General features: G+C 39.0%; 1 protein-coding gene across 1 annotated transcript in view; it reads left to right on the top strand.

The window, feature by feature from the left end:
- Positions 1-27,175, top strand: part of dnah6 (dynein, axonemal, heavy chain 6) — a 310,227-nt gene that overhangs the window by 6,544 nt on the left and 276,508 nt on the right. The window contains exons 3-12 of the mRNA XM_072587520.1: positions 2,387-2,566; positions 4,891-5,037; positions 9,110-9,369; positions 14,560-14,827; positions 16,392-16,526; positions 22,339-22,462; positions 22,818-22,935; positions 23,023-23,197; positions 23,510-23,695; positions 24,943-25,143. Coding sequence (XP_072443621.1) covers positions 2,387-2,566; positions 4,891-5,037; positions 9,110-9,369; positions 14,560-14,827; positions 16,392-16,526; positions 22,339-22,462; positions 22,818-22,935; positions 23,023-23,197; positions 23,510-23,695; positions 24,943-25,143 — 1,794 coding nt within the window. The remainder of the gene's footprint in view (positions 1-2,386; positions 2,567-4,890; positions 5,038-9,109; positions 9,370-14,559; positions 14,828-16,391; positions 16,527-22,338; positions 22,463-22,817; positions 22,936-23,022; positions 23,198-23,509; positions 23,696-24,942; positions 25,144-27,175) is intronic.

The raw sequence follows: 27,175 nt of genomic DNA on the forward strand, positions 1-27,175 counted from the left end.
TATTCAGTTCAGTAATTAAAGTATAGTTTGGAAACAACTGTGTTTAACTTGAATCAAGGGCATTGCAACAAAATAAGGGTAGAATGAGTTAAAATGAACTGGGGCGATAGCTTAAAAGGAATGACAGTAAGGAAGCAGTGGCAGACATTGAAGGAGGTATTTTTACTGAAAGATTCAAAGAGAGGGATAAGTCAACCATGACTAACCAAAGAAGTTAGGGAGAGTATTACATTGAAAGAAAAAGCATATAAGGAAGTAAAAGTTAGTGATCGCCCTTAAGACTGGTATAAATTCAGAGTTCAGGAAAGGAGGGCTAAAGAAATAGTGAGAAATTAAACTGAGGGCAAATTAGCAAGGACTATAACTAGAACAGTAATTCTTTAAGTGTATAAAATGTGAAAGAGAGCTCAGTGTATGTAGGTCCTGTAGAAAATGAACTTTAGGAATCGGTTATAGGGAACACAAAAACAAGAGGAGTTAAACAGATTTTGCATCACTCTTCACTGTGGAAGATAGTTTGGGCTAAAGGGATATAAGGCTTCTGAGCCTGATGTCTTGCATTTGAGGATCCTAAAAGAAGTATCTGTAGAAATATTTGATGCATTGGTTGTAATTTTCCAGAAATTCTTGCATTTTGGAAAAGTGCCAGATAATTGGAAAGCTGCCAATGTAACATCCTTTTTCAAAAAAAGAGGGAGGCAAAAAGCAGATAACTGTAGACTGGTTAGCCTAACATCTACTGTTGGCAAATTTTGGAATCAATTATTAAGAAAGTAATAGTACAACATTTGGAAAATCATAATCTAATCAAGCATAGTCAGCATGGCAACATGAAAGCAAAATCCTGTCTGACTAACTTAGAATTTTTTGAGGAAATCTTGATCAGAGTAGTTAGAGAAGAATCAGTAGATATGTTGTATTTGGACTTCCAGAAGGCATATGACAAGGTTAAGACAGAGAAGGTGAGGTCATAAGAACCCATAGTTTTGGAGATAGTATATTGGCATAGATGGTGAATTGGCTAATGGCCAGGAAACAATGGGTGTGGGTATACTGTTCTGTTTTTGATTGGTTACATGTAGGGTTGGACAGGGATCAATGCTGGGACTGCACATGTTTACAATATATACTAATGATTTGGAGAAAGGACATGAATGTATTTTAGCCAAATGTACACACAACGCACAAATAGTTGGAAAGGCAGGTTGTGAGAGGAATACAAAATTGAGAGATATTAATAGGTTAAGTGGATTAAAACTTGGCAAATGAATAAAAATTGGAAAATATGAAGTAGTTCATCTTGGCAGGGGAAGAAAAATGGGAAAAGACATGAAAATTGGTGTGAGGAATGTCAGATTAGCCATGATCCTATTGAATGGCAAAGCAGGCTTGAACAGATGAGCAGCCTACTCCTGTTCATATTCATTACGTTCTTATGGTCTTTTAATGATTATCTTTTTCTAAAAATATTGAGCTTGGGCTGTTGTGGCACTGTGGTAGTGTCTGTATCTCAGACATAAGCCCTGGATTCAAGACTCAGCTGTTCCTGAGGTGTCATATCATTTGTCATACCAACCTGTCTAATTTTTTGAAAGCATATTTAGGTTTCACTATTGGGTTACACTTAGGACATCTGGGTCTTGTGGTGTAGCATCCTTACCCATGGCTACTGGGCTCAAGGCCATTGTGTCCTGTAGGTGTCATTACATGTCCAAACAGATTAAAAATAAGTACGTACATAGAGTGGAACTTGCACTGTATAAGTTAAGACATTTTGAAGCTTTTTGCGTGTCTTATTGCTCTGGAGAAATGAAGCTGTATTGAAAATAAATGTTTCCTGAAACCATATAGTGACTTGGACTCTCATTGGAAAGTATGAGATCTAACAATTACCAAAAATTCCAGTCACCAAAGTAGAAGCAAATATTCCATAGAATCATGCAATACAGTCAAAGCCCTTCAGCCCATTGAGCCAATATGGTTTACATTGCACTTTTTACTTCATAACTTGCATGTTTGAACTCTGCATGAGGTTGTATTTCCTGGGAATTGATTTGGTGTGTTAGTGAGGTAGCTGTGCACTTTGGAAGTGAGGAATGAAACGGAAACTTTAACTTTAACCTGACTACTCAGGATGACCAAGAAGGTCACATGGGAATGTTGCTAGTAGGCAGAAATCTTGCAACAATATGTGGGTTCACTAAGAATTGGTTATAAGGTAGTGTTGAAATACAAATTCTTTCAAGTTATTTCTAATCTCAGGCTTGTATTATTATGGTTTATATATCAAGTTTCCATATAATTTGCTTAACTGATGTTTCTTCAATATGAATTTTGGTGCATTTTCCTATCACTAATAAAAAAAATTCCTTCCATGTATTGACAGCCTATCCTCAAGAGGTACCAAGACAAAAAACAGCCAGAATATATCTTTGCTAAGAATAGAGCGCAACTGATAAAATCAGGATGGCAGCCATCAAAGCGGGCACGACCTGAGTCTTTAGACTTAAGCAGCCAGCCTATCCAACGGTTACCAAAACTGTCAGCTGATGTGAAGAAGAAACAGGTTTGAAAAAAAATTAACAATATGTGCTTGACTGAACAATTGTCTTTAGTAAATTGCACTCCTTTTCATATAGCTGACCTAGATATATCTGCTGCCAGGAGAACAGTCGTCTAGCTTAATGCACTTCCAATACATAATAAGGGCCACACATCTGTCATATTCCCCTCTACCTTTTAGAAAACACCAAAGTCTTCGTTTAATGCTCCTCCATCTGCATAGTCTAGTTTGAGAACTGAGTAGAATAAAAATTTAACAGACGTTTATCTTTGTTTGAAGATTCTGGGCATGCACTTTTTTTGTTTTTTTTTAATTTAAATGAACTCATGGAAAAATCAACTTTCTGATGTGTACATTTTACTTTTTAAAAAAAAAATTAGGGATGACTTGTACCGGAATAATATTTTAGAGATGTTGAAATGGTCTTTGGAACTGCCGAATTTGGCATTGATATTGATTACTTGTCATAATCCTGAATTCAACAGGGATTGGGTGACCCATCGTATCTACTAATATTTCAGACGTTTAGACGAGAAAAGAACAGAGCGTGAAAATAGATAAGTCCCCTGGGCCGGATGGGATTTATCCTAGGATCCTCCGGGAAGCCAGGGAGGAGATTTCCAAGCCTTTAGCATTAATCTTTAAATCGTCATTGTCTACAGGAATAGTGCCAGAAGACTGGAGGATAGCAAATGTGGTTCCCCTGTTCAAGAAGGGGAGTAGAGACAATCCTGGTAATTATAGACCAGTGAGCCTTACTTCAGTTGGAAAAGTTTATAAGAGAGAGGATTTATAATCATCTAGAAAAGAATAATTTGATTAGGATAGTCAGCACGGTTTTGTGAAGGGTAGGCTGTGCCTCACAAACCTTAGAGTTCTTTGAGAAGGTGACCAAACAGGTAGATGAGAGTAAACCGGTTGACGTGGTGTATATGGATTTCAGCAAGGCATTCAATAAGGTTCCCCACAGTAGGCTATTGTATAAAATGCGGAGGAATGGGATTGTGGGAGACATAGCAGTTTGGATCAGTAATTGGTTTGCTGAAAGAAGACAGAGGGTGGTGGTTGATGGGAAATGTTCATCCTGGAGTCCAGTTACTAGTGATGTACCGCAATGGTCGGTATTGGGTCCACTGCTGTTTGTCATTTTTATAAACGACCTGGATGAGGGCTTAGAAGGGTGGGTTAGTAAATTTGCAGATGACTCTAAAGTTGGTGGAGTTGTGGATAGTGACCAAAGATTTTGTGGGTTACAGTGAGACATAGATAAGCTGCAGAGCTGGACTGAGAGGTGGCAAATGGAGATTAATGCAGACTAGTGTGAGGTGATTCACTTTGGTTGGAGTAACCGGAATGCAAAGTACTGGGCTAATGGTAAGATTCTTGGTAGTGTAGATGAGCAGAGAGATCTCGGTGTCCAGGTACGCAGATCCTTGAAAGTTGCCACCCAGGTTGACAGGGTTGTTAAGAAGGCATACAGTGTTTTAGCTTTTATTAATAGAGGGATCGAGTTCCGGAACCATGAGGTTATGCTACAGCTGTACAAAACTCTGGTGCGACCGCACTTGGAGTATTGTGTACAATTCTGGTCACCGCATTATAAGAAGGATGGGGAAGCTTTGGAAAGGGTGCAGAGGAGATTTACTAGGATGTTGCCTGGTATGGAGGGTAGGTCTTACGAGGGAAGGCTGAGGGACTTGAGGCTGTTTTCGTTAGAGAGAAGAATGTTGAGAGGTGACTTAATAGAGACATATAAGATAATCAGAGGGTTAGATAGGGTGGACAGGGAGACCCTTTTTCCAGGAATGCTGATGGCGAGCACGAGGGGGCATAGCTTTAAATTGAGGGGTGATAGATATAGGACAGATGTCAGAGGTAGTTTATTTACTCAGAGTAGTAAGGGTATGGAATGCTTTGCCTGCAACGGGTAGATTCGCCAACTTTAAGTACATTTAAGTCGTCATTGGACAAGCATAAGGACGTACATGGGATAGTGTAGGTGGGATGGGCTTCAGATTGGTATGACAGGTCGGTGCAATACCGAGGGCCTGTACTGTGCTGTAATGTTCTAATTATGAAAAAGACTCACTGGACTGTTCCTCTTAATCCACCTTCCAAAGCTAACACAAGGTATATATTAAAACAAAATTAAGGATATTTAGACCAAAGGTCAGAATTTGACTTCTACATTTATAAAGATGAAGACAACAGAGTTGGCAGCCAACGGGCTCCTGTGCCCAGGGCTCATCCACTCTGTTTGCTTTTCTTTTTCTTCTTCCTTTCTGGCTTTTTTCTCTTTAGTTTTTGCTTCTACTTAACTTCTGCAGAGAGCTCGGTATCGTGGCGCCAACAGCATCAGTATTGACAAGGAAAGTGGAAGCAAGATAGCTTTGCTGGAGTCTGCAGCTTGGCGACTGCTGGTGAGCCCGGACCAGGATTCTGGAAACAGCATCATGGATGTGGCTGGTGAAGGGGTGAGCACAAGACCCAGTATCAGCTGCTACATCAGTGGAGTTGATGTTGGTGATAAGCCCAGTGGTGAAAGATATCTCCTGAGGAACAGCAGTTTTGTTGGTTGGGCCTGGCACTGGCGGCAACAAAGAGGTGGCAGAAGGGTGATGGATATTCGTTCAGTTAATCGTTGTCAATACATGTGACAATAGATTTGGAGATGCCGGTGTTAGACTGGGGTGCACAAAGTTAAAAATCTCACAACACCAGGTTATAGTCCAATAGGTTTAGTTGGAAGCGTTAGCTTTCAGACCACTGCTTCTTCATCAGGTGGTTGTGGAGAATAACATTGTAAGACACAATTTAGAGCAAAAGTTTACAGTGATGTAACTGAAATTATATATTGAAAGAGACCTGGATTGTTTAAGTCTCTCATCTTTTAGAATGATCTTGTTGGTTTCAGTTCTTTCATATGTAAATCGCAAAACGTTTTTTAAAAGTTACATTCTCAAGTGAACTTTGGTGTCATCTTGGCCTAGGTAATGTATTGAATGTGTTAGCTCCCTGTAAGACTGTCTGTGCCACAATGGTCAGACTGATTATTTACAGAATATTGCATGGCTTCTTGGAGTTTTTGAGAAAAGTAAAATGTAATTCTGCAACTACAAATTCACCCCACAAACTTGTGTGTGTGTGTGTGTGTGTGTGTGTGTGTGTATATATATATATGAGTGGAAAGGGGTTAACGTGTGTGTGGGAGTGTGTGTCTATAGGAGTGTGTCTGTGTGTGGCTGTTTGTGTGATATCAATGAGTTTCATTCCACCATCAAACTCACCATGGACTGCTCTTTAGTGTCTATCTCATTCTTGGACACATGCATCTCCATCAAGGATGGTCACCTCAGCACCTCAATCTACCACAAATCCACAGATAAACTCACGATGCTACACTTCTCCCGCTTCCACCTTGAAACATATTAAAACAGCCTTCCCCTATGGACAAGCCCTATGCAGGATCTGTTCAGATGAGGACTAACGTGATGGGCACTTTGAAGTACTCAGGGATGACCTCACAAGAACGGGGTACAATGCTCAACTCCTCAACCACCAGTTCCAACGTGCCACAATGAGGAACTGTAATAACCTCAGGAGACCTTTTGTTGTCCAGTACTTCCCAGGAGCCGAAAAAATATGCCATGTTCTTCGCAGCCTGCAACACATTATCAGTGAGGGTGAGCACCTCGCCGAGACTTTCCCCACACCTCCATTACTTGCCTTTAAACAGCCACCAAACCTCAAACAGATGATTGTTCATAGTGAACTGCCCGGCTTTCAAGACAATACCAGACAACATCTCTCTCTGCCTGTCTCTCTCTGCCTGTCTCTCTCACACACGCACCCACATGCAAGCGTGCAAGTTTGTGGGGTGTATTGTACTTGCAGGATTATGTTTTACTTTTCTCAAAATCTGCATGAATTCATTTAAAATTCTGTAAATCAATTTTTTAGATTAGAATCAGTTTGACCAATGTGGCATAGACAGCCTCACACAGGGAGCTAACACCTTCAATACGTTATCTGGGCCGACATGACACTAATTGTTAAAGTTCACTTGAGAATGTAACTTGTTCAAAAGGGTTTTGCAATTTGCATATGAAAGAACTGAAACCAACACTGTCATTCTAAAAGATGAGAGACTTAATAAACAATCCAGGTCCTTTTCAATATATTATTACAGTTACATCACACTGTAAATTTTTGCTATGAATTCTGTGTCTTAGACTCTTACTCTCCACAACCACCTGATGAAGGAGCAGCGCTCTGAAAACTGATGCTTCCAAATAAACCTGTTGGACTATAACCTGGTGTTGTGTGATTTCTGTGATAATGGAATCATTCATTCAGTTGTGATAATGCTGTGGCTTTAAGAGGTGTTTTTTTTTCCTGGTTTCTTTTAAGAGGGAGATTGGATGAGAGGTGAAGAGCAGTCTGCAGTAATGTAAATGGCATGTGAGGCCCTGTTTTTTTATTAAAGGAAGTTGGAACAGTAGAAGTAGCCTGGATGGGTGTGGCCAGCTCTCTCAGACCAGGAATTCTACTTTTTTATAGCTTTTAGATTCAGCAGAAGCTGCTGGAGTTTTAAAGAAGTAGAAGCTATTTTCCCCCTCCTTCTAGAAGTTGGGGGTTCTCTTCCTACTGCTGGTATTGCATGTGCGTAAATCTGATTTCTGAATTTGCCTTTTTGCCAAGAGGTGTGTTTCTGGGATGTTACTATATTGGCACAGTTAAATAGTAACAGTTACTGTATCTATTATTCTGTTAATCTTTCCAGTAGAGTTAACCTCTTCTGTTGTTTTTAACTATAGTATTTGAGTAAATTGTATTTTGCTCAATGCCAAGTAGTTTGAACAATCAAATTACATCTGAAGCACAGAGCACTTTACATTTGCCATTTATAAAAGGCAAAGTTAGGGTCTAGGCTACCTTTAAAATATTTTGAGGGGATTCTAGTTTGGTCCAACACTCAGTCCTTCCTCCCCTCCCCTCCTTAAAACAACAAAATATCTGAATGATAGGCCTTCAGAAATAAATCATCAAACTTTACTACTTTAAAATTTCTATTATCTTCTGGATGAGAAAAAATCCCTGGATTGTTTAAAAACAAGAAAATTGAATTATATTGGAACTTTGAAAGGCTAATGTTAAATTTTGCTTTGAAGTAATATATTTATTGTAAATTTCATTCTTTGTATGCATTTTGAGGTATATGTGCTAAATAACCTATTTACTGAGAAAATATAACTAGTAAATATTTATAACAAAATCACTTAATTATTTTAATGTAGAGGGGTGTCCACAGATGTGTTTAAATATTTGACTTTATTGATTATAGCTTCAATGGAAAGATAACTGGAACTTTTCATGAAAACATGGCTACTAAGAGGCAAAACGTTTCATTTTTTATTCATAAAGAACAATACGCAAGTAACCAAACTTAAGGAACACCAATTTACTCAGTTTGGAAGAGAGTGCTGATTTATTTTTATTTGGGCAGATGTAGCAGGAACTTCTAACTGTGTCAATTTTATTTTCTAGAAGATTAGATTAGATTACTTGGTGTGGAAACAGGCCCTTCGGTCCAACAAGTCCACACCAACCCTCCAAAGAGCAACCCACTCAGACCCACTCCCCTACGTTTATCCCTTCACCTCACACTACGGGCAATTTAGCATGGCCAATTCACCTAATCTGCACATTTTTGGACCGTGGGAGGACACCGGTACACCTGGAAGAAACCCACGCAGACACAGGGAGAATGTGCAAACTCCACACAGACAGTTGCCTGAGGCGGGAATTGAACCCAGGTCTCTGGCGCTGCGAGGCAGCAGTGCTAACTACTGTGTCACCGTGCCGCCCCTAGTCTGCTGAACAAACTCTGAAAAAGCAGGTAGTCCCGGACTGATCGAGGTGCTGTCATAGATAATGCAAAAAGGACTGACTGCTTCCATAACTGTTGACTAAATATTATTTAAATATTGATCAATCTTGATTGCTAGGAACTACACTGGGAAACCAATTTACCATGATCTGTTGGGTTTGTTGATTAATGCATTTGTGCATCCTAGAAGATATTTGTATATATTATGTAGGTAAAAAAATGTGTTCACATATTTCACCTTTCTATCCAGAAAAACTTCACGCAGACTGTTGATACCTGCTGATTCCATGGCATCATCCTGATTAATAAGTATCTGGATTGAGTTTTTTCAGCTAAGATTGACATCCCCATGCAAACCATGCCAACTAATCAGCACCATCTTTTAATGTTGTGTAACTTGGAGTTCTCTTGCAAATTTGATTCTTTGTGTCAACTCTGAATGTAATCCAAAAAGCTTAAACTGTGAGTTTCTTTACAGCGATGTTTAGGTTCTGTGCTCCCGTGCAATTATTAGGATTTCTAAGTTCAGACTAACTTGTTCCTTCGTCATAACAGAATCGGTTAAATGTTAACCTAAAGATATTCAAAATGAGATTGATGTCTTTGCCATTGAATGTAATGATTTTAATTCTAAATACATTATTTAAATTACACAGGCTGACCTAGACATATGTGTACGGCCATCTCCTCCACCACCAAAACAACCCATTACTGCTCTGTGCCGGACAAGTTCATGCATGAGAATGATTTTGCCTCCAGAGCTGACGTATAGCTCAGCAGAAGATGTTATCCGGGAAAATGTGCAAGATCCTTTAAAAATCATTTCAATAATAAGGAAGAACAAACATCTGGGATTTTTATACATGAACTATAGTGCTCCAAAATATTCCATTAAATATGACTTTTATAATTTGAGGTACAGTCTTTAATCTTTAGACTGATTCTGTATTTATAATGTTGTAAACTAAATCTACCAATATATTCCTATAATTATATATAATAAAGCTGAGGTTTACATGGTGTTTCAAATTTTAAAAAAAACTTGGTTGTCCTGTACTTTCATTGGTTTTTCATCTTTTGTATCAAAGGTTGTAATTTGAAGCCAAGCCCCTAGATAAAGATGAAAACAAGTAATCTGGATTGATGTTTAAATGCAAAATTAACTCATGTTGTATCATTTTGAGTATTTTTGGGTAAGACTTTATGATGGAGATCGCTTTTGAGCTTGACACTGTTCAAAGAGTAATATGATGAAAGACCAGTAGATCTTTGGGTTTTTTTGGTTGGTGGAAGAAATCTTGAATTAATTGTTTTGTTTTTCAGATATGGGGTGGGGTGGACATCTTAACATGCATCTAAACAAGCAACCAGGCCTTAATTTCACCTTCTTACTTGAAATATCCATCACTGTATCAAATGTCAGCCTAAGTTACGTGCTGAAGTCTGGAAGTGAGGCTAGAACACTCCATATTTTGACTGTCTTTTGTCATTTGAGAGATTTAATAAGGAAATGAATGTTTCTTCTTTCTCTGCATAGTAAACCTGTGATAATTCTGTTGTATTACCTTCTACCCATTAATTATATGACCTTTGCACTTGTTTTTGTTTAGTTTCAGTGACCGGGCAAATCAAACATGCAACGTTAGAGCAGGATTGGTGTAGTTTGTGTAGTAGTTTTTAAACTGTAGTTGAGTAACTGCATTCATTTTGGGTTGTGATTGGTTCATGGGATTAATCTGAATTTAGCAGTTGAGTTTTTAATTAATTCCTGTAAACACATGATTGGAACAAGGAATAAGATCAGGTTCCTCTACAGTGATCTGAAGCCAAGTTGTCTTGATTGCCAATGCACAGATATTTTTCATTTTGTTGTTTGAAAGTCCTGACCCCTTCTTTCCCAAGACCATATTGGTAACTGGTCTATAATTGGGATTTGCCATGTTCCCTTTAATATGAGAAGTGAGTTTTCTTTTTAACCCAGGTCAAGATGCAGCAAGAGGCTCTCTCTTGGTTAGGATGAGGGCCCTGCTGCTCCTCCAGGCCAATAGAGATCCATAAACATTAGCCACAGTGATATGCAAATGGTCCTGATATTACATGGCATATTACATGACATAATGCATCTAATGTTTAAGTCTTAGCTAACATACAGTCAGCCATGTCATGGAAAATGAATGTGAGATCACTAACTGAACTAATAAACAGAAGTTCTAGTTTTGTGTTAGTGTCAGTTTGTTTTGGACATTGAACATGCAGCATTAATTACATGTTCTGTCTTTAAAAAGCTTCAATTTACTCAATAGTAATAGCTGTGTCTTCCTTCCTCTCCAAAGTCCCTGTTTCCATCAGATTCCTACCTATTTTCTCCACAGCTGCTCACAGAAATCTGTCTCCATAGCCTCAATCAAATTCACAAATTATATTTTGTGATTCTTGAGTATGCATTATCCTACATTGTGCTTTTCGATTTCTCTGTAGCCTTTTATTGTAGTTGATTGTACTGACCTTAAGCAATTATGCACCCAACTCAGCAAATTGCATCTAAGCAGCAATTTCTTTTGCCACTTGCAGAGTTTCCTAAGAATTTGTTGTTTACAGGTATGAGGTCACCTTCTAGGTGCATGCCAGTGATGTCTAGCTGTATATCTTCAATTATTTTGAAGTATGTACTACCTTTATCATGTCAGATGTCTTGTTCATTGTCCAGTCCTGGATGAGACTTGAATTCCTTCAACTAAACATGTAAAGGACATACCAGTTGGTTCACAAACTTCACTTCCATGCTACAGAAAATATTACCTTTTCTGACCATTACCTAAGGCTGCAAGCTTGTGGAACCTTTCAGAGAACACCTCTGGGACACCCGGACCAACCAACCCAACTACCCCGTGGCTCAACATTTCACTATTCAAGTCTAACTGAATAAAATGCCAGTATCTCTTTTAGTTCAACACTGTACAAGACCTCTCTTTTTATATCTTTGTAACAATTAGACTTGATTGTTTTGATGCTATCTGTGACAATCCTTCAATATCCACCAAGTAAACTCTAACTGGTTTAAACTCTTGCGGAACGTTTCAGAGAACACCTTTGGGACACTACCCCGTGACTCAACATTTCAACTCCCCTTCCCACTCCACCAAGGATATGCAGGTCTTTGGCCGACTCCATGTGTTGCTGGAAAAGCATTGCCTGACCTGCTGCGCTTTTCCTGCAACACATTTTCAGCTCAAACTCTTGTCTGTGCCCTATTCTGTAGAAAGCTCATCTTAAACAACATGGCTACCCTTGTTCACTCATATTAGCTTATAATGGCCTAATTTCCTCCATAGCATTGTCACCCTTACCCATACTGATCTCTTCTGAATTCTCCCATGCTTATCCTAAATATGTTCCATTTCTGCACTTTCCTTCCTGAGACTCTATCTCTTTACCTTTCATTGATCTTTCTTAAAGACGCTGAAAGATTTCTTTTGTCCCCACTTTTGATCTTCACTCCTAATCTGGCTTTTCTTTTGGTCATTATGAGCATTGTTACTTCTGAGATTGTTTTGGGAAAAAGTGAGGACTGGAGATGAGAGTCAAAGAGTGTGGTGCTGTAAAAGCACAGCTGGACAGGCAACATCCGAGGAGCAGGAGAATCGATGTTTCAGGCATAAAGCCTTCATCAGGAATGAGGATTGAGCGCCAAGAAGGCAGAGAGAAAAATGGGTAGTGCGTGGGGCTGGGGGTCTGGGGAAGGTAGCTGGGAATGCCATAGGTAGGTAAGGTAGGGTGAAGGTGATAGGGAAGAGAGGAGGGTGGAGCAGATAGGTGGGAAGGAAGATGGACAGATAGGACCGTTCAAGAGGGTTGTGCCGAGTTGGAAGGCTGGCACTGGGGTAAGGTGGGAGGAGGGGAAAATGGGGAAACTGGTGCAATCAACATTGGTCCTGTTTGGTTGGAGGGTCCCAAGGCAGAAGATGAGGTGGTTAGGGTTGGGCGATGGAGGTGGCCCAAGATCTGTATGTCCTTGGCAAAGTGGAAGGGGGAGCTAAAATGTTCCGCCACAGGGCGGTGTCTCAGATGTTTTCTGAAACAATCCGCAAGTTGGTGTCCTGTCTTCCCCCTGTAGAGGAGACTGCATCGGGTGCAATGGATGCAGTAGATGACGTTTGTGGAACTACAGGTAGGTTTCTGTTGATGTGGAATCCACCTTTATCTACCTATTGCATTCCCAGCTAGCTTGGCCCTCAAGCATCATCCCTGATGAAGGGCTAATGCTTGAAACATTGATTCTTCTCTTCGGATGCTGCCTGACTGGCTGTGTTTTTCTATTCTGTCATTGTTTTATGAAAATAGTGCTCCTGTTCGATAGTGGCATCAAGCACTGCTTTCTTAAATATGAAACGCAAATGCTTAACTATAGGGGGAGGAATATTAGTGGTGCCTGGAGCAGCTGAAAATTTAGGACAACAAACCCTCTTCATTCTTGACTGAAGCCTATCAATGGTAAGAAATTGACCAGTAATCACAGAGTCAGTTTGGATGGAAGAATCTTAAGGCATTGGTGATGATCCAAGGTCAAGATTTTTACAGGGCCAGGAGGAGCACTCCTACCTCTCCGAGGTGCTCATTAATAAAAATAAGTACCAAAGGTTTTTTTGGTGTCTTTTTTTATTCACGTCTTGAATACGTACTGTTAGGCAGCTCAGTAAGAACTGGTATAATGAGACTAATCATATGTAAGGAAATGTCTACATATTTCCACTACAGTTTTGCAGTGGGTTTCCTGTAATTGGTGTAGAGTCTTGACCTGCATATTTGCAGAGCTGAATGCATTTTGCAAGGATGGCCCAAGACTACCATTATCATTCTGCTGCTAATTTACAATGTAAAATTCAGAAGTGTAACACCTATTTTGCAGTGGCAAAACAAGCCACGTTGAATTTGGTTTCTGTAATACCACCATAAATATCTGTGTTTGAAAGAAAACAATTTTGATGCATCGCTGTTTTATGGATAATTTGAATCTCATTGTATCTATTAACTTATTTTAAGTGAACCTCTGTTTAATAGTGAAATGATTTTGAATTCGGTAAAACCTTTCAAATAGCTACCCTGTCAGGAAAATCAGATGAAGTCAGGGAAAATTGAAGGGAGTATCTGTCATATACTCCTGCAGGTCTCATATGAACTAGTTCTCGACAAGTATTGTCAGAGATCTTGGCAGAATCGCACTTAATAATGGGCAATATAAATCTAATCACTGGGGATAGTTATTTGGTAAAAATTCCAAATATATTCCAAAAATTCCAATATATTGTGTCAAATAGCATATTTTTGTAATTTAGAAGATGGTGACCACAACTAAACAGCCTGCATTTCTAAGAATTGTTAAAGAGTGCTCAACATGAGAGGCAATTCTCTATTTGGATAATACTTGGTAAATAATTGTGTTTGCGCAGAATTATGCTGACAACCATTTTAGGATTGTCAGTCAGGCACGCATTGTGGCACAGATGCATGTACTTGAAGTGACATATGTTAATACACTGGATTTCTTTCTTGGAAAACAGAAAGAACGTACACACTGTGCCTGTTTCAACTCAACCAAATAGGTGACAGCCAAACAGTCAATCAGTCTAGTTTAAAATTTAAACAAATCTTGCCAGCTACCTGTCAGTCATCACTAACTGATGAACTCTTAATGAGAATGCGTCCAATAATCAGCAATTTCCTCATTATGTATAAATGTCGTTTCCCTTTTACTTTGTTTTTGTTTTGTGAACTGACCTCATGAGTCCAAGATGATTTCATAAAATGTGATTTTTTTAGTATTAAATACAAATTTGTAAGAGCTGGAGAATCAAATTGAAAGGAACATAAAATTAAGCTAATATGCTGTTACTTGATAGCAGATTGAATACTATCTAAAATGTCAATTGGCGTTTGGAGTTCTGAAGAAGCATTTCATCTGAAAATTTAAACCCTCATCCTTCAATGTATATTTCAATTTGTATTTCATCTCTGGTATATCTGATCAATCTTAATAATTGTAAAAATCTAAAATATGAATTCAACAATCAATTACTATTATTTTTATGCTGAACTCAATTTCTTTTAGTGTTGTTGCCTATGATGATATCAACCAGAATGATTATTACACAATCAGCCAGCGTGGAGTTCTACACATGAATAATGAAGACATTGATTTCATAGAACTGGACCGTTGGGAACAAGAATATTTGTATCATAAGCAACTTATTCAGATTCCAGTGTTTGCACTTTTTCGAAAATGGAAAGCTTTTACTGTATGGCGGAAAAATGTACGTTCCAAGAAGATCAACAACTGTCGCAGAGCATTGCAAGATAATCTATTCATAGTGAACCCTGTGAGTTATAAATTAAAAATTTTATTACCTAATTTAAAAAAAAATCATCTGTACTCTAGATATGCTCAGTGTATGTTGAGATGAGCAGTATTTCACAACATTCCAAAGTAGGCAACATTGAATCATACAGAATTCTAACAGTCCTATGCCAGTGTGAATGCTGTTGCCACACCCCCCACTTCATCTCAGCCTATCAATATAACTTCTTACTCCTTCCTCCCTCATGAAATTTTCTAACATCTTTCAAATGCATCTATGCTATTCACTACAACCACTTCATCTGGTAGTGAGTTTGAATTTCTTGCCACTCTGAGTACAGAAATTCCTTCGTGGGATCATTATTTACTACTTTGCATTTATGGCCCCCAGGTTTTCAACAGTTTCTAAGTGGATACATGCTTTCTAATGTATACCCTGTCAATTGTTGCATAATTTTAAAAATTCCATCCTGTGTTTTTTAAATAGGCATACAGTACAAAGGAAGAACTGTTATAAATCATTGGTTCAGCTTCAGTTAGATTATGTACCCTCTTCTGGATACCACAGTTTAAGAAGTATGTGAAGTAGAGAAGGTGTAGGAAAAAATGCAAAAATGATTTTAGCGATGTGCAGGTATTGAGAAACTGGGACTTACTATTCTATATTGAGAAGAGAAGGTTCAAGATATTCAAAATCATTAGCGACCTGGCAAGAGTAGTCAGGGAAATCTCAAGAAAAGGGTTAAACCCCAGAAGATGGATTTAAGGTAATTGGTAAAAGAAGCAAAGAAGACATTGAGAAAAAATAACATGTTTTCTAACACAGAAAGTGTTTAAGATCTGAAATGTAGTGCCTGAGAGTGTGGTAGAAGTAGATTTGACCAAGACTTTCAAAGAAGATTTGGATAACTATCTGAGCAGAAAAACGTTAGGGCCAAGGCATAAAGGTGGGGCCAGCTGAGTTACTGTTGCAGAGAGGTGGCATAAACACGTTAGTTGGAATTCAGTGTTCTCTTGACATCACTTTTCGTGCCTCTTTCTTTAACCATCTAGGTTCTACACTACAATTCTCACCTCAAATTTCCTCATTCTGCCATGATTTAGGACTATTTTTACAGTCCACCAATTTGTTTAAGCTTTTTGTTATTGTTTCAGATAGTTCCTGCTGACTTATCATTCTTACTTCTCCTTTTAGCTCTGTGAGACACTTTGAGATTCTCTATGATATAATTGTAAAAATGCAGTCATGTTTATCATTATCACATGTATTAATGATTGCATTCATGTTATATATATATATATATATATATATGTGTGTGTGTATATATGAATGTGTAACACCAACGTGTAAAACCTTCAGATATCAAATTTAAGAAGAAAACAAGACTTATGTTTTTGCAGCTTTTCCTAAGTGAATCTTCCATACCTTTTACATTGTCTGATTGCAGTTACCATATTAAAAATAAGTTAAACAATTATGTACAATCTAAATGAGCTGTCTAATATGTCATTACATGGAAAACTTTAAAATGATGGCTGCTGATTTTATTATGGCTTGTAATATCTTGTGCTTTTCCTCTATCAAGTCTTTGAGGCCTGCTCTTCTCAACATCAGAGACATGTGCTATCGCATTAGCGACATGGCATTGTGTGATATTAAGAAAGGACACACTTATACACTGGAAGAGTTTAAGGCAGTTCAATTTCGACGACTTGATGAGGTAATGTATAACACCTTTGAAATGTTATTTCAAAAACAATATGTAAACAATTTCCTTTGAAGTCCAGATCATCCATCTTGGATGTAGGTTTGGCTGCCAGCTACCTGGACAGGGGCCATTTTGGAAAGGCTAGGAAATATTATGGAAAGGAAAGGAAAGGGGCCAGTTAGTCTTTGATTTCCATAATGGAATCAACAATATAAAAAGAAAATTAACAAACACACGTTAAAGGGGTTTGAATGATTAACAAGCAGATTTAGGACTAGGACGTCCAGTGTGACAATCTTCAAATTACTCACCAAACAACTGCTAAAATCAGGAATGAATATTGTTGAAGCAAATGTATCGACAATGAGATTTGTGTTCGAAGAAGCTTTCTGCTTTGCTTGGTATTGCTGCCATTCCTGGGGAATATGGGAGCTATCCTAGAATTAGCTAAATTGGACAAAAAAGAACTAATATACTCAATGGCAGAACTGATACATGTGGAAGTAAAGAATTAAATAATATGTATTTATACAGCATCTTTCAGACCTTTAGTCCAGCATACTTCAGATTCAGTGAACTTTTTTGAGTTAAAGTTAGTATTCTCAGACATGGAAGAATGAAAGCTGAAAAATGTGTTGTTGGAAAAGCGCAGCAGGTCAGGCAGCATCCAAGGAGCAGGAGAATCGACGTTTCAGGCATAAGCCCTTCTTCAGGAATGAGGAGGGTGTGCCAAGCAGGCTAAGATAAGAGGTAGGGAGGAGGGAAATGAGTAAGCTGGAGAAATCTGCATTCATCCCTTGTGGTTGAAGGGTTCCTAGGTGGAAGATTTCTCCAGCTTCCTCATTTCCCCTCCCCCCATCTTATCTCAGTCCCAACCCTTGGACTCAGCACCGCCTTCTTGACCTGCAATCATCTTCCTGACCTCTCCAGCCTATCACCCTCACCGTAACCTCCTTCCACCTATCGCATTCCCAACGCCCCTCCCCCAAGTCCCTTCTCCCTACCTTAGCCTGCTTGGCACACCCTCTTCATTCCTGAAGAAAGGCTTATGCCTGAAACGTCGATTCTCCTGCTCCTTGGATGCTGCCTGACCTGCTGCACTTTTCTAGCAACACATTTTTCAGCTCTGATCTCCAGCATCTGCAGTCCTCACTTTCTCCATGGAAGAATGAAAGGAGATTAACACTGAAGCTCTTACAAGGGGCAATGAAATAGTGGTCATAAACCCTAAATTGAACCTTGGTTAGATCATATTTAAGAGTACTGCTGAGTGAACAAACAGAGGCAGTTAAACTTATGGAAGAATTGGTAAGAGTAAATGTAGAAACAATGGGCTTGATAACGTGCCCTTATCAGGTGTGTTTTCAGCAGGGATAGGAGGGATGGTGGGCATGTAATTCAGGTGAGGTGGCTAACCTTGTCAACTACCCCCAAACATACACCTGTAATACAGAGGATGGACGGCTGCTAAAATCAGCAGCCAGCCCACAATGTGAAAATAAATAATTAAAGCTCAATTGAGTTTGTTAAGAAACCCCAGTATTACCCCGCACATTCCATAATGCTGGTGGTATGGGCAGGCAGGCAAGAATGGGATTCCTGTTTTTTTCCTGAAAATGTTTGACACAGCAGGATGGTCATAACATCTTTGAGCAGTGTCCTTTGCCAAAAATACTCACTTCCCAAGAAAATAGTGTCCCTCTTTCTTACTACCTGCTTATACTATGAAATCAACTCACCCTGTCTTAAAGTCCAGTATTTCTTGAGATGCAAAATGCCTCCTGCCCAAAGCCCCTGTTCGTCTCACTCTGGAATCCATTGGCCCTCCCTTATGGGGCTACGTCCAATCCCAACAATATTCACTATGGATTTCTGGCCTTGCAGAGAGAGCAAAGGCCAGAGACTAAAGTAACTGTGTCACAGATAGATTAAATGTAACTAAAGGGCAATTTAAAAGATGTTTAATACACGATAACAGAAGATAATAAGCACGAAAAAAATTATTTAAACACTTTTGCAAAGGATGTACATTATGTTTTTAGCCATGAAACGTAGGAAAGCATCCATTTTACCAGAACGAAGTGGGAAAGTTCCATATATGACATAGAGATGGGAAAATTTCCATTTTTCTCACAAAATCGATGGGAAAATCCTTAGCAAGCAGTACAGAGTTGTAGCATAGCTATTTAACAGAATTAAAAATTTAAAAGTAAATAACTACAGTATTGCCAGAATACAGAGTTTATTCTTTTGTAAACAAAAATGCAGCAGTACTTTCATAGAGTTCAGACTTAAAAGCCAAAAAAAAACTGCAACAAAGCTATGATAGAGTTTAAAACTTTGAAGATCTTAAGGTTAATACATTCTTGATTTAGTGCGTATTTGCAAGCTACAAAGCTCTCGGCATTTATCAATTATAGAATCTTTAGATCTTGACAGCAAATAGAAGAAAGCAATATTATAAAGTGCAGAATTTAAACAACTTTGAAGCAATAAGAATAAATAATTATATTCCCTTGCAGTTTCCCTGTAGTTGTATATTTTCCTTCTCTTCAGGTGCTTCTTCAATTCCCCTGAGAAAGCTCCAATTGTATCTGCCTCCATGCCTTCAGGCAGCATGTTGAATATTCAAACAACTTGCTGCATAAAAAGAAACTTCCTCTTGTTGCTGCTGTTCCTTTGCCAAATTCTTCAAATTGGAGCATTATGATCATCAGTCCCTCTGTCAAAAGAAACTGTTTTCTCTCTCTTAATCACTCAAGATGTTGAACAGTTTGTAAAGTCACTTTTTAATCTCCTCTGCTCCATGAAAAACAACTAACCTATCCATCTGACTGAAATGCCACACCTCTGGAAACATTCTCATAATTTTTCCCTCCATTCGCCAGTTTCTATCATAAATCAAAAGTTTCTGGGTAACTTTTGTTATTCTCAATGCCATCATCCTCACAACCAGTAATGCAGCAGTGAATTTCATGACTGGGAATGATTACGGCTTAGACATTGTGGATTGATTTAGGGCGGCACGGTGGCTCAGTCGGTAGCACTGCTGCCTCACAGCGCTAGAGACCCGAGTTCAATTGCTGCCTCAGGCAACTGTCTGTGTGGAGTTTGCACATTCTCCATGTGTGGGTTTCCTCGAGGTGCTCCAGTTTCCTCCCACAACCCAAAAATATGCAGGTTCTGTGAATTGGCCATGCTAAATTGCCCGTAGTGTTAGGTGAAGGGGTAAATGTAGGGGAGTTGGTCTTCGGAGGGTCGGTGAGGACTTGTTGGGCCGAAGGGCCTGTTTCCACACTATAAGTAATCTAATTTAATCTATATAAAAATTTATTGGAACTTCCTTGCCACCTCCAGTTGCTCATGTTCATTAGTGCTTAGTGAATCTTTCTGGGCAGTTTCCTCAAATTCAGTATTAAAGTCTAATGGGTAATGGGTTGTTATTTTGAATTGATCCTTAGAAAAGAAGTAGTTATGAGCTGCTAACTTTAGCATTTCATTATGAGGCATTCTGATTGTAGCAACTGATCATATCGGCGAAAGTGAGGACTGCAGATGCTGGATATCAGAGTCAAGAGTGGTGCTGAAAAAGCTCAGCAGGTCAGGCAGCATCTGACAAGCAGGAAAATCAAACATTTTGGGCAAAAGCCTTTCATCAGGAATGAGGCAGGGAGCCGCCGGTGTGGAGAGACAAATGGGAAGGGGTGGGGTTGGGGTGAAGGTTGCATTCTCCACCCCGGAGGCTCCCTGCCTCATTCCTAATGAAGGGCTTTTGCCCAAAACATTGATTTTCCTGCTCCTCAGATGCAACCTGACTTGCTGTGCTTTTCCAGCACCACTCTAATCTTGCAACCGATCATATGATTGCCTTAAGAGAAGAGATGTGGATTAGGATGTAGCCCTGTACTTTTAACTACTATTCTGTTATGCAAATTTGGAGAATTCTCAGCCCTGAAAACCTGACTTCAATAATTGGCCACTTGAATGTTGTTCCAGAGTAGGGACAAGCTACGTTAAGAGTCACAGCAGGAAATCCCGGAAGCGGTGTTGAGGGTGCTAGCTGTGGAGGCGGACTAGGTGGAAAGGCTGCCTCAGGGCTCTACCTTTTATGTCCAAAAATTAATAAAAAAGGATGAGAAACTTCTCAAACCGTCACCCCTCAAACCTCTTCAACCCCACTCCCATGCCTTATCTACATCATCCCAGAGGAGAAAGTGAGGACTGCAGATGCTGGAGATCAGAGTTGAAAATGTGTTGCTGGAAAAGCGCAGCAGGTCAGGCAGCATCCAAGGAACAGGAGAATCGATGTTTCGGGCATGAGCCCTTCTTCAGGAATGAGGAAAGTGTGTCCAGCAGGCTAAGATAAAAAGTAGGGAGGAGGGGCTTGGGGGAGGGGCGTTGGAAATGCGATAGGTGGAAGAAGATCAAGGTGAGGGTGATAGGCCGGAGTGGGGGTGGGGGCGGAGAGGTCAGGAAGAAGATTGCAGTTTAGGAACCCTCCAACCACAAGGGATGAACTCAGATTTCTCCAGTTTCCTCATTTCCCCTCCCCCAACCTTGTCTCAGCCAAATCCCTCGAACTCAGCACTGCCTTCCTAACCTGCAATCTTCTTCCTGACCTCTCCGCCCCCACCCCCACTCTGGCCTATCACCCTCACCTTGACCTCCTTCCACCAATCACATTTCCAATGCCCCTCCCCCAAGTCCCTCCTCCCTACCTTTTATCTTAGCCTGCTGGACACATTTTCCTCATTCCTGAAGAAGGGCTCATGGCCGAAACGTCGATTCTCCTGCTCCTTGGATGCTGCCTGACCTGCTGCGCTTTTCCTGCAACACATTTTCAGCTACATCATCCCATGCCACCTCGTATTCTGCATCCATTCCGAAACACCTCATTCAGTCAATACCAACATAGTCCCTTTAGCTATCCTCTGGCCCTTATTGACCTTATGTTACTTTAGTGCTAACACATACCAACCCATGCCACTTACATACAAGTATTTTCTATTTCAATTACTAACATTCTGTCCACTGCGGGCAAACCTCAAGATCCATGAAGAGATGAGATAAAATAAAGTTCCATGAAACAATGTTTCAAATGATTATTGCAGAGTGATGAAAGCATACTCCTTCGTAAAACCTATTTACAACATTTACACTCCTATATAAGACCTTGTAACAACAAGGTTTGCAATCATAGTTTCAAAGTTTTTATAACTACTTTTCATTCTATGAAAGCTGTGGAAGGGTGGTAGTGGTAGTAAACGAGGATAGAGGTGCGGGAGGGGGATGAAGCAAGTGGGAGATGGATGAGGCAAGGAGGCGGTGAGGGTAACTATTTACAAAGTGTTGATCCAATACGCTTTGCTGCTCTCTCAATATATCCTGATTGGAGAAAAGGCTGGAGGAAAAGGATAACAGACCTGAATTACTGCTTGTGTGACAACTTTTTTGTACATCATAATTTTAAGTAACTTAAACTGTATAATATAGTTCTGATGTGGAGGAGTCGGTGTTGGACTGGGGTGGACAAAGTTAAAAATCGCACAACACCAGGTTACAGTCCAACAGGTTTATTTGGAAGCAACAGCTTTTGGAGCACTGCTCCTTCACTATTTGCTGAGTGAGCAGTGCTCCTAAAACCAGTGCTTCCAAAGAAAACCGTTCGACTATAACCTGGTGTTGTGTGATTTTTAACTTTGTACAATGTAGATTATTGTCTGTTGGTGATGAAAATTTAAAGCAAAGACCTTTTCAGGTAAAATTTTATTTTTCATATGAAGAATATTGGATTCCATTAAAGTGTTTTCTTTTTGTTCTACAGGGTGCTGAACATCTGGCTCAGTTCAGGAAAATTGCACAACAAACAGTTAAGATTGCCTGTTGCACAGCCTTACTGGAAGCTGGATTTATACCAGATGACTATTTGTCTGAGATGCAGAGTGCAGGTACTGATTGAAATGCAATGGGCAAGTGTGTTTATTTGTACTGAATTTGCGTTTCACGTAAGTTTGACAGCCTTTTAAAATTGTGATTCTCATGTCCACTATAAAAATTTGAGTTGATATTGCTTTATCCTTTGGACAGTCTCTCCAAGAGCTTTTCGTTTCATTAAAGTCTATGCTCCATAAATAAACTGTTGTACATTTTAATGAACATGAATATTTCATACAAAGTTTACAGGTTATTCCAGATATGAATGCTTATCTACTTACATTACTTTAAAAAATGTTGCTTGCTTTTTCATGTATGACTTTTCTGATTATGGATATTGTTGCATAAGAAATATTTATTGACTTACAGGCATTGGTGAGAACAATGTGCGTTCTACTATTGCTACTGAAATTCTTACGGAAACATCTGACAAAGTAAATTATACAGGGCAGGCAAACAAGAGGTCTCACTGCAGGAGGCTAACCTGGTTAGTGGAAACATATAAAAGCTCTGTTTTAATTCTCACTAATGATTCAGGTTAAACATATAATACTTCTTCATTTCTTCTTTGTAGCTTCATCCGCCTTACTGATTATCTCATAGTGAATACAATGCATGTCCTCACAGTGAATTCCATCACAATCTTGTTCAATCACTTGACAGAGAAGCTGAAGCGCACTCCAGAGGAGGAGCTTATTAGAATTTGGAGCACGAATGAGGCTGAAAGGGAAGCTGAGTTGGAAAAAAAGGTGGATAGACATTCAAAACATTTTCTAAAAAATATATACTTTTCTTTGTGTGATTAAGCTGTTGAGGTTTGCTTTTATTATTTTCATGGTTTGTTTCCATGATATATACATCAGATATGGGGACTACACCAGTGGCTGTTGTGTTTTCCCTATTATGATGCATTTCATCATTAAATATATTTTGACAACACAGAAAGTGTCACATCATGAGATCCAAATTACACTTCTTATTTTTCAGAAGAGCTTCATGTTTGAAAATTATTTTAACAGTAAGATAGTTTTATATTTATATATTCACCTTTTCTTTCTTAGTCACTTATGCAAACTCCCATACTCAGCATTGCAACAGTTGAAGATCTTGAGGATGAAGATCTTGAGGATGAAGAACTTGAGGATGAAGAACTCCAGATTGAACAAGTGTTTGTGCCAATGTTTCTTGTAGAAATGGTACTAAATTTTCAAGATTTGGTATTCCGTCCTCCCCTTGGTGAATTTGAGGTTTGTTCATTGCATTTAACTTTTAGTTTCTTTTCAATTACAATTTTCTAATATTGTTATTTAAGTCATTTGACAAACATAAGCAGGCATAATGTGGAGATGAAGCTGGTGGATGCCAAGGCAGATGGGTTATAAGGGTTGTTAGGACATTGGCCCACTTCTGGAAAGCTTTGAAACCAGAAGCAGCTGTCTGAATTGACATTCCTTGAAACAACTAAAGCAAGAGGGACAATTTATACAATCAAAGCTGAATTTTAACATTTTTCAATGTGAAAACTCATTTTATTTGAGTGGATAAGGTGCTCTGTTGTAGCGAAAGACTTTCTGAATTTGACAGTGCTGGTCAACTCAGTGACCACTTAAGATTTCAGAGCAAAGTCCAATCCTCAGCCACTGTTTTAAATCATAACTTGTACAGTTTAACTTTATTGTAACATGATAAGTTGGCAGCCACTTTAAACTTAACTGTCAATAGATTTCTAACTCCAGACCATGGGTTTACCACTCCTGTGAGCTGGTGGGGACCACATCAAAAAAATTTAGCAAGTCTAATTCTAAAATCTTCACTCTGCAAAACAGGTGGCAACACTGGAACACTGGGCTCCCAACCCTCTCCAATCAAGATTGTGAATGACCAGATTTGTTTTATTCTTTCATGAAATATGATTAATTCTGGCTGGCTGGTATTTATTGTTGATCCCTAAATGTCCTTGAGATGATGATAATAAGATGCCAAGTTGAGCCACTGTAGTTGATGCGATGTAGCCGTAGTATCATTAAAGAAGATGCTTAATGATATTGCTTCAGCCATAGTGAAAGAATGGTGATAGAGTTCCAAATCAGGGTGGCATATATCTTTGAGGGAAACTTGCAGGTAATGGGGTTCATTTACCTGTTTCTCTTATCCTTCTAGTATGTATAGTTTGCGGGTTTAGAAAGTGAATATGGTTTCTCCTACCATTTTTAAACCTCCCAATTAGTGCAGGAAAATCCAGCCACATCTATAATACTAATGTCAATGAAACTAATTAGTGAATGTTGATTCTGCAACTGGTGAATTGTCCAGTGTTGGTATGATGAATATAGAAAGCAAATGGATTTTACGTATAGTTATATTATGAAAAAAATGTGTAAAAGCCTTACAAAAGGAAAAAAAAATGGAAATAGACTAAAACATATTATGGAAAAACCTGGACTTTCATTCAGTACAGATTATACTTAACTGTTTTTTGTATTTTCTTTCTCAGGCTGGGATTTCCGATTTTGTGCTACAAATGCAGGGAATAGTTCTCTCAATTGCCAACTTAGTGTCAGATTCATATTTTAACTCCTTTACAAGTCCAATTATCAACAAAAAAGTTGAAGATAAAACTTGTGGTGAGGGACCAAGCCTGGCAACTATCCTTGAAGATGACAAGTATTTGGTGGAAACCATCCAGAAAATTCTGGTATGATTTAGCAGAAGCAGTAACAGATTTGATACTTAATCTTTGGAAGTTAGTTCCCAGAATGTCCACATTTAGTGAAACAAAATATGATTGAAAGCATCATCATTGATTCATTTTCTTAAACTGCTAAGAATTCAAAATCTAGTGGCATTGGTATCAGTAATGTTCTATTCATTACAGAGGCGTTTTAATGTTCTATACACAGTAGTGCCTGTTGAGGTCCAATTATCTGAGGAGGGTAAATTAAAGAAAATGATATCACTGCCACACTTCCCACCAACTAATCTTTGCAGTATTTGTAGAAGATTTGGAATAGCCTTTCTTTATTGGATTATATCTTGCTGTTCGTTGAGAGACTAACAAAATTGAGATCAAAAAAGGTCAATACCAGGGAAGAGGTTACATGCAAGATAAGGGCTCATGGTATTACAGTAATATATTGACATGAATGGATGTTTAGTTAATGACCAGCAAGTAAAGAATAGGGACTAATGAGACAGTTTTGCATTGATGGACGCTCCATTTACGTTGCATAATGATGACTTGGATGAAAAGACAGAGAGCAATGTATCCAAGTTTGCTCACCATGGAATCATAGAATTAGAAACTGTTCCTAGTCCTACTGAAGTTAGAATCATAGAGATCCACGGTACAGAAAAAAGGCCCTCTGGCCCATTGCATCTACACCAGTGAAAAACAACCACCCGAACCATTTTCCAGTACTTGTATTACAAGAGATTAAATCAAATCGAACATACGCAATATCATTATGCTATACAAACACACTGTTACTTAGTTTTAAGGCTGGCTTGGTATTTATTAATATAGTACTAGAAGGCTATGTCTGAACATTCAAACATCACTTAATCTATAGGTTGTACTGTTCACCAGATAAGTGAAAATTTGAAATGTTTGAGTTGATGCTTTTTTCAATTAGAGTTAGGAAGTCCAATGTGGTGATGTATGAATACTTTATATTCAAATTTATATTTCCTGGACGACTAATAACATTATTGAGCTCATTAGAGATCGGCAGGATAGACTTTTGTTGCATTTGATGCTTACATGACTGACCTGTGAAATGTCCAATTCTGGATCATCTGTACAGTTCACTTCCTTTATATTGTTGCATGCCATCAGCAATGAGAACAGAATGCTGTAGTCCCAGTGGCAAATTAGTAACATGAAAGATCATTAAATTCAAATGACAGAATAAGGTCTGATGGGTTTTTAGTTCCATATTTAGGGTCAAACTTTTTTCTAAACACACTAAGAATAAATGACAACCCACCAAGCAGCAAAGGAGATTTGACTAGCAGGAGACCACTGCCAATGACCTGTGAGTACACACTGTTGGTCAGGTAATTCTCAAGAAGGGGCATTCTGATTAGTGAAAGGGCTCAGGCTTGGGATAGGAAAATTTATAGTTTCTTGTAGCACCTTTTCTCCTGATAACCAGCAAGAGAATTACAAAGTAATTATTAACGATTTAACTTGTTGCGCTCTTTTGCTCAAGCTCTCTTTCCAGACAAGTTACCATTTGGCCTAGTGGCAAAAGAACCACTATTCTCATATTCAGTCAACAAATTAAAAATCCCATAATAGGCCCAGATGACAGTATTGGCATTTTTACAGGTTCTGCTAACTTGGGGTAGATATCATAACAGGAGAAAGTGAGGACTGCAGATGCTGGAGATCAGAGCCGAAAATGTGTTGCTGGAAAAGCGCAGCAGGTCAGGCAGCATCCAAAGAGCAGGAGAATCGACGTTTCGGGCATGAGCCCATCTTCAGAAGCCCTTCTTCTTCCTGAAGAAGGGCTCATGCTCGAAACGTCGATTCTCCTGCTCCTTGGATGCTGCCTGACCTGCTGCGCTTTTCCAGCAACACATTTTCAGCGTAGATATCATAGCACCCAAAATTTAAAATTGTGCCCAGTAGAAAGTGAATTGGCAAAGTCTCAGCTCCATTTGAACTGCCTTGCTGCCTGCTTTCTGCCAGATAGCGGGTGTGAAAATCAAGGTCAATTTGTCTT

The sequence above is a fragment of the Chiloscyllium punctatum genome, chromosome 2, assembly GCF_047496795.1.
Source record: "Chiloscyllium punctatum isolate Juve2018m chromosome 2, sChiPun1.3, whole genome shotgun sequence".
Classification (NCBI taxonomy): domain Eukaryota; kingdom Metazoa; phylum Chordata; class Chondrichthyes; order Orectolobiformes; family Hemiscylliidae; genus Chiloscyllium; species Chiloscyllium punctatum.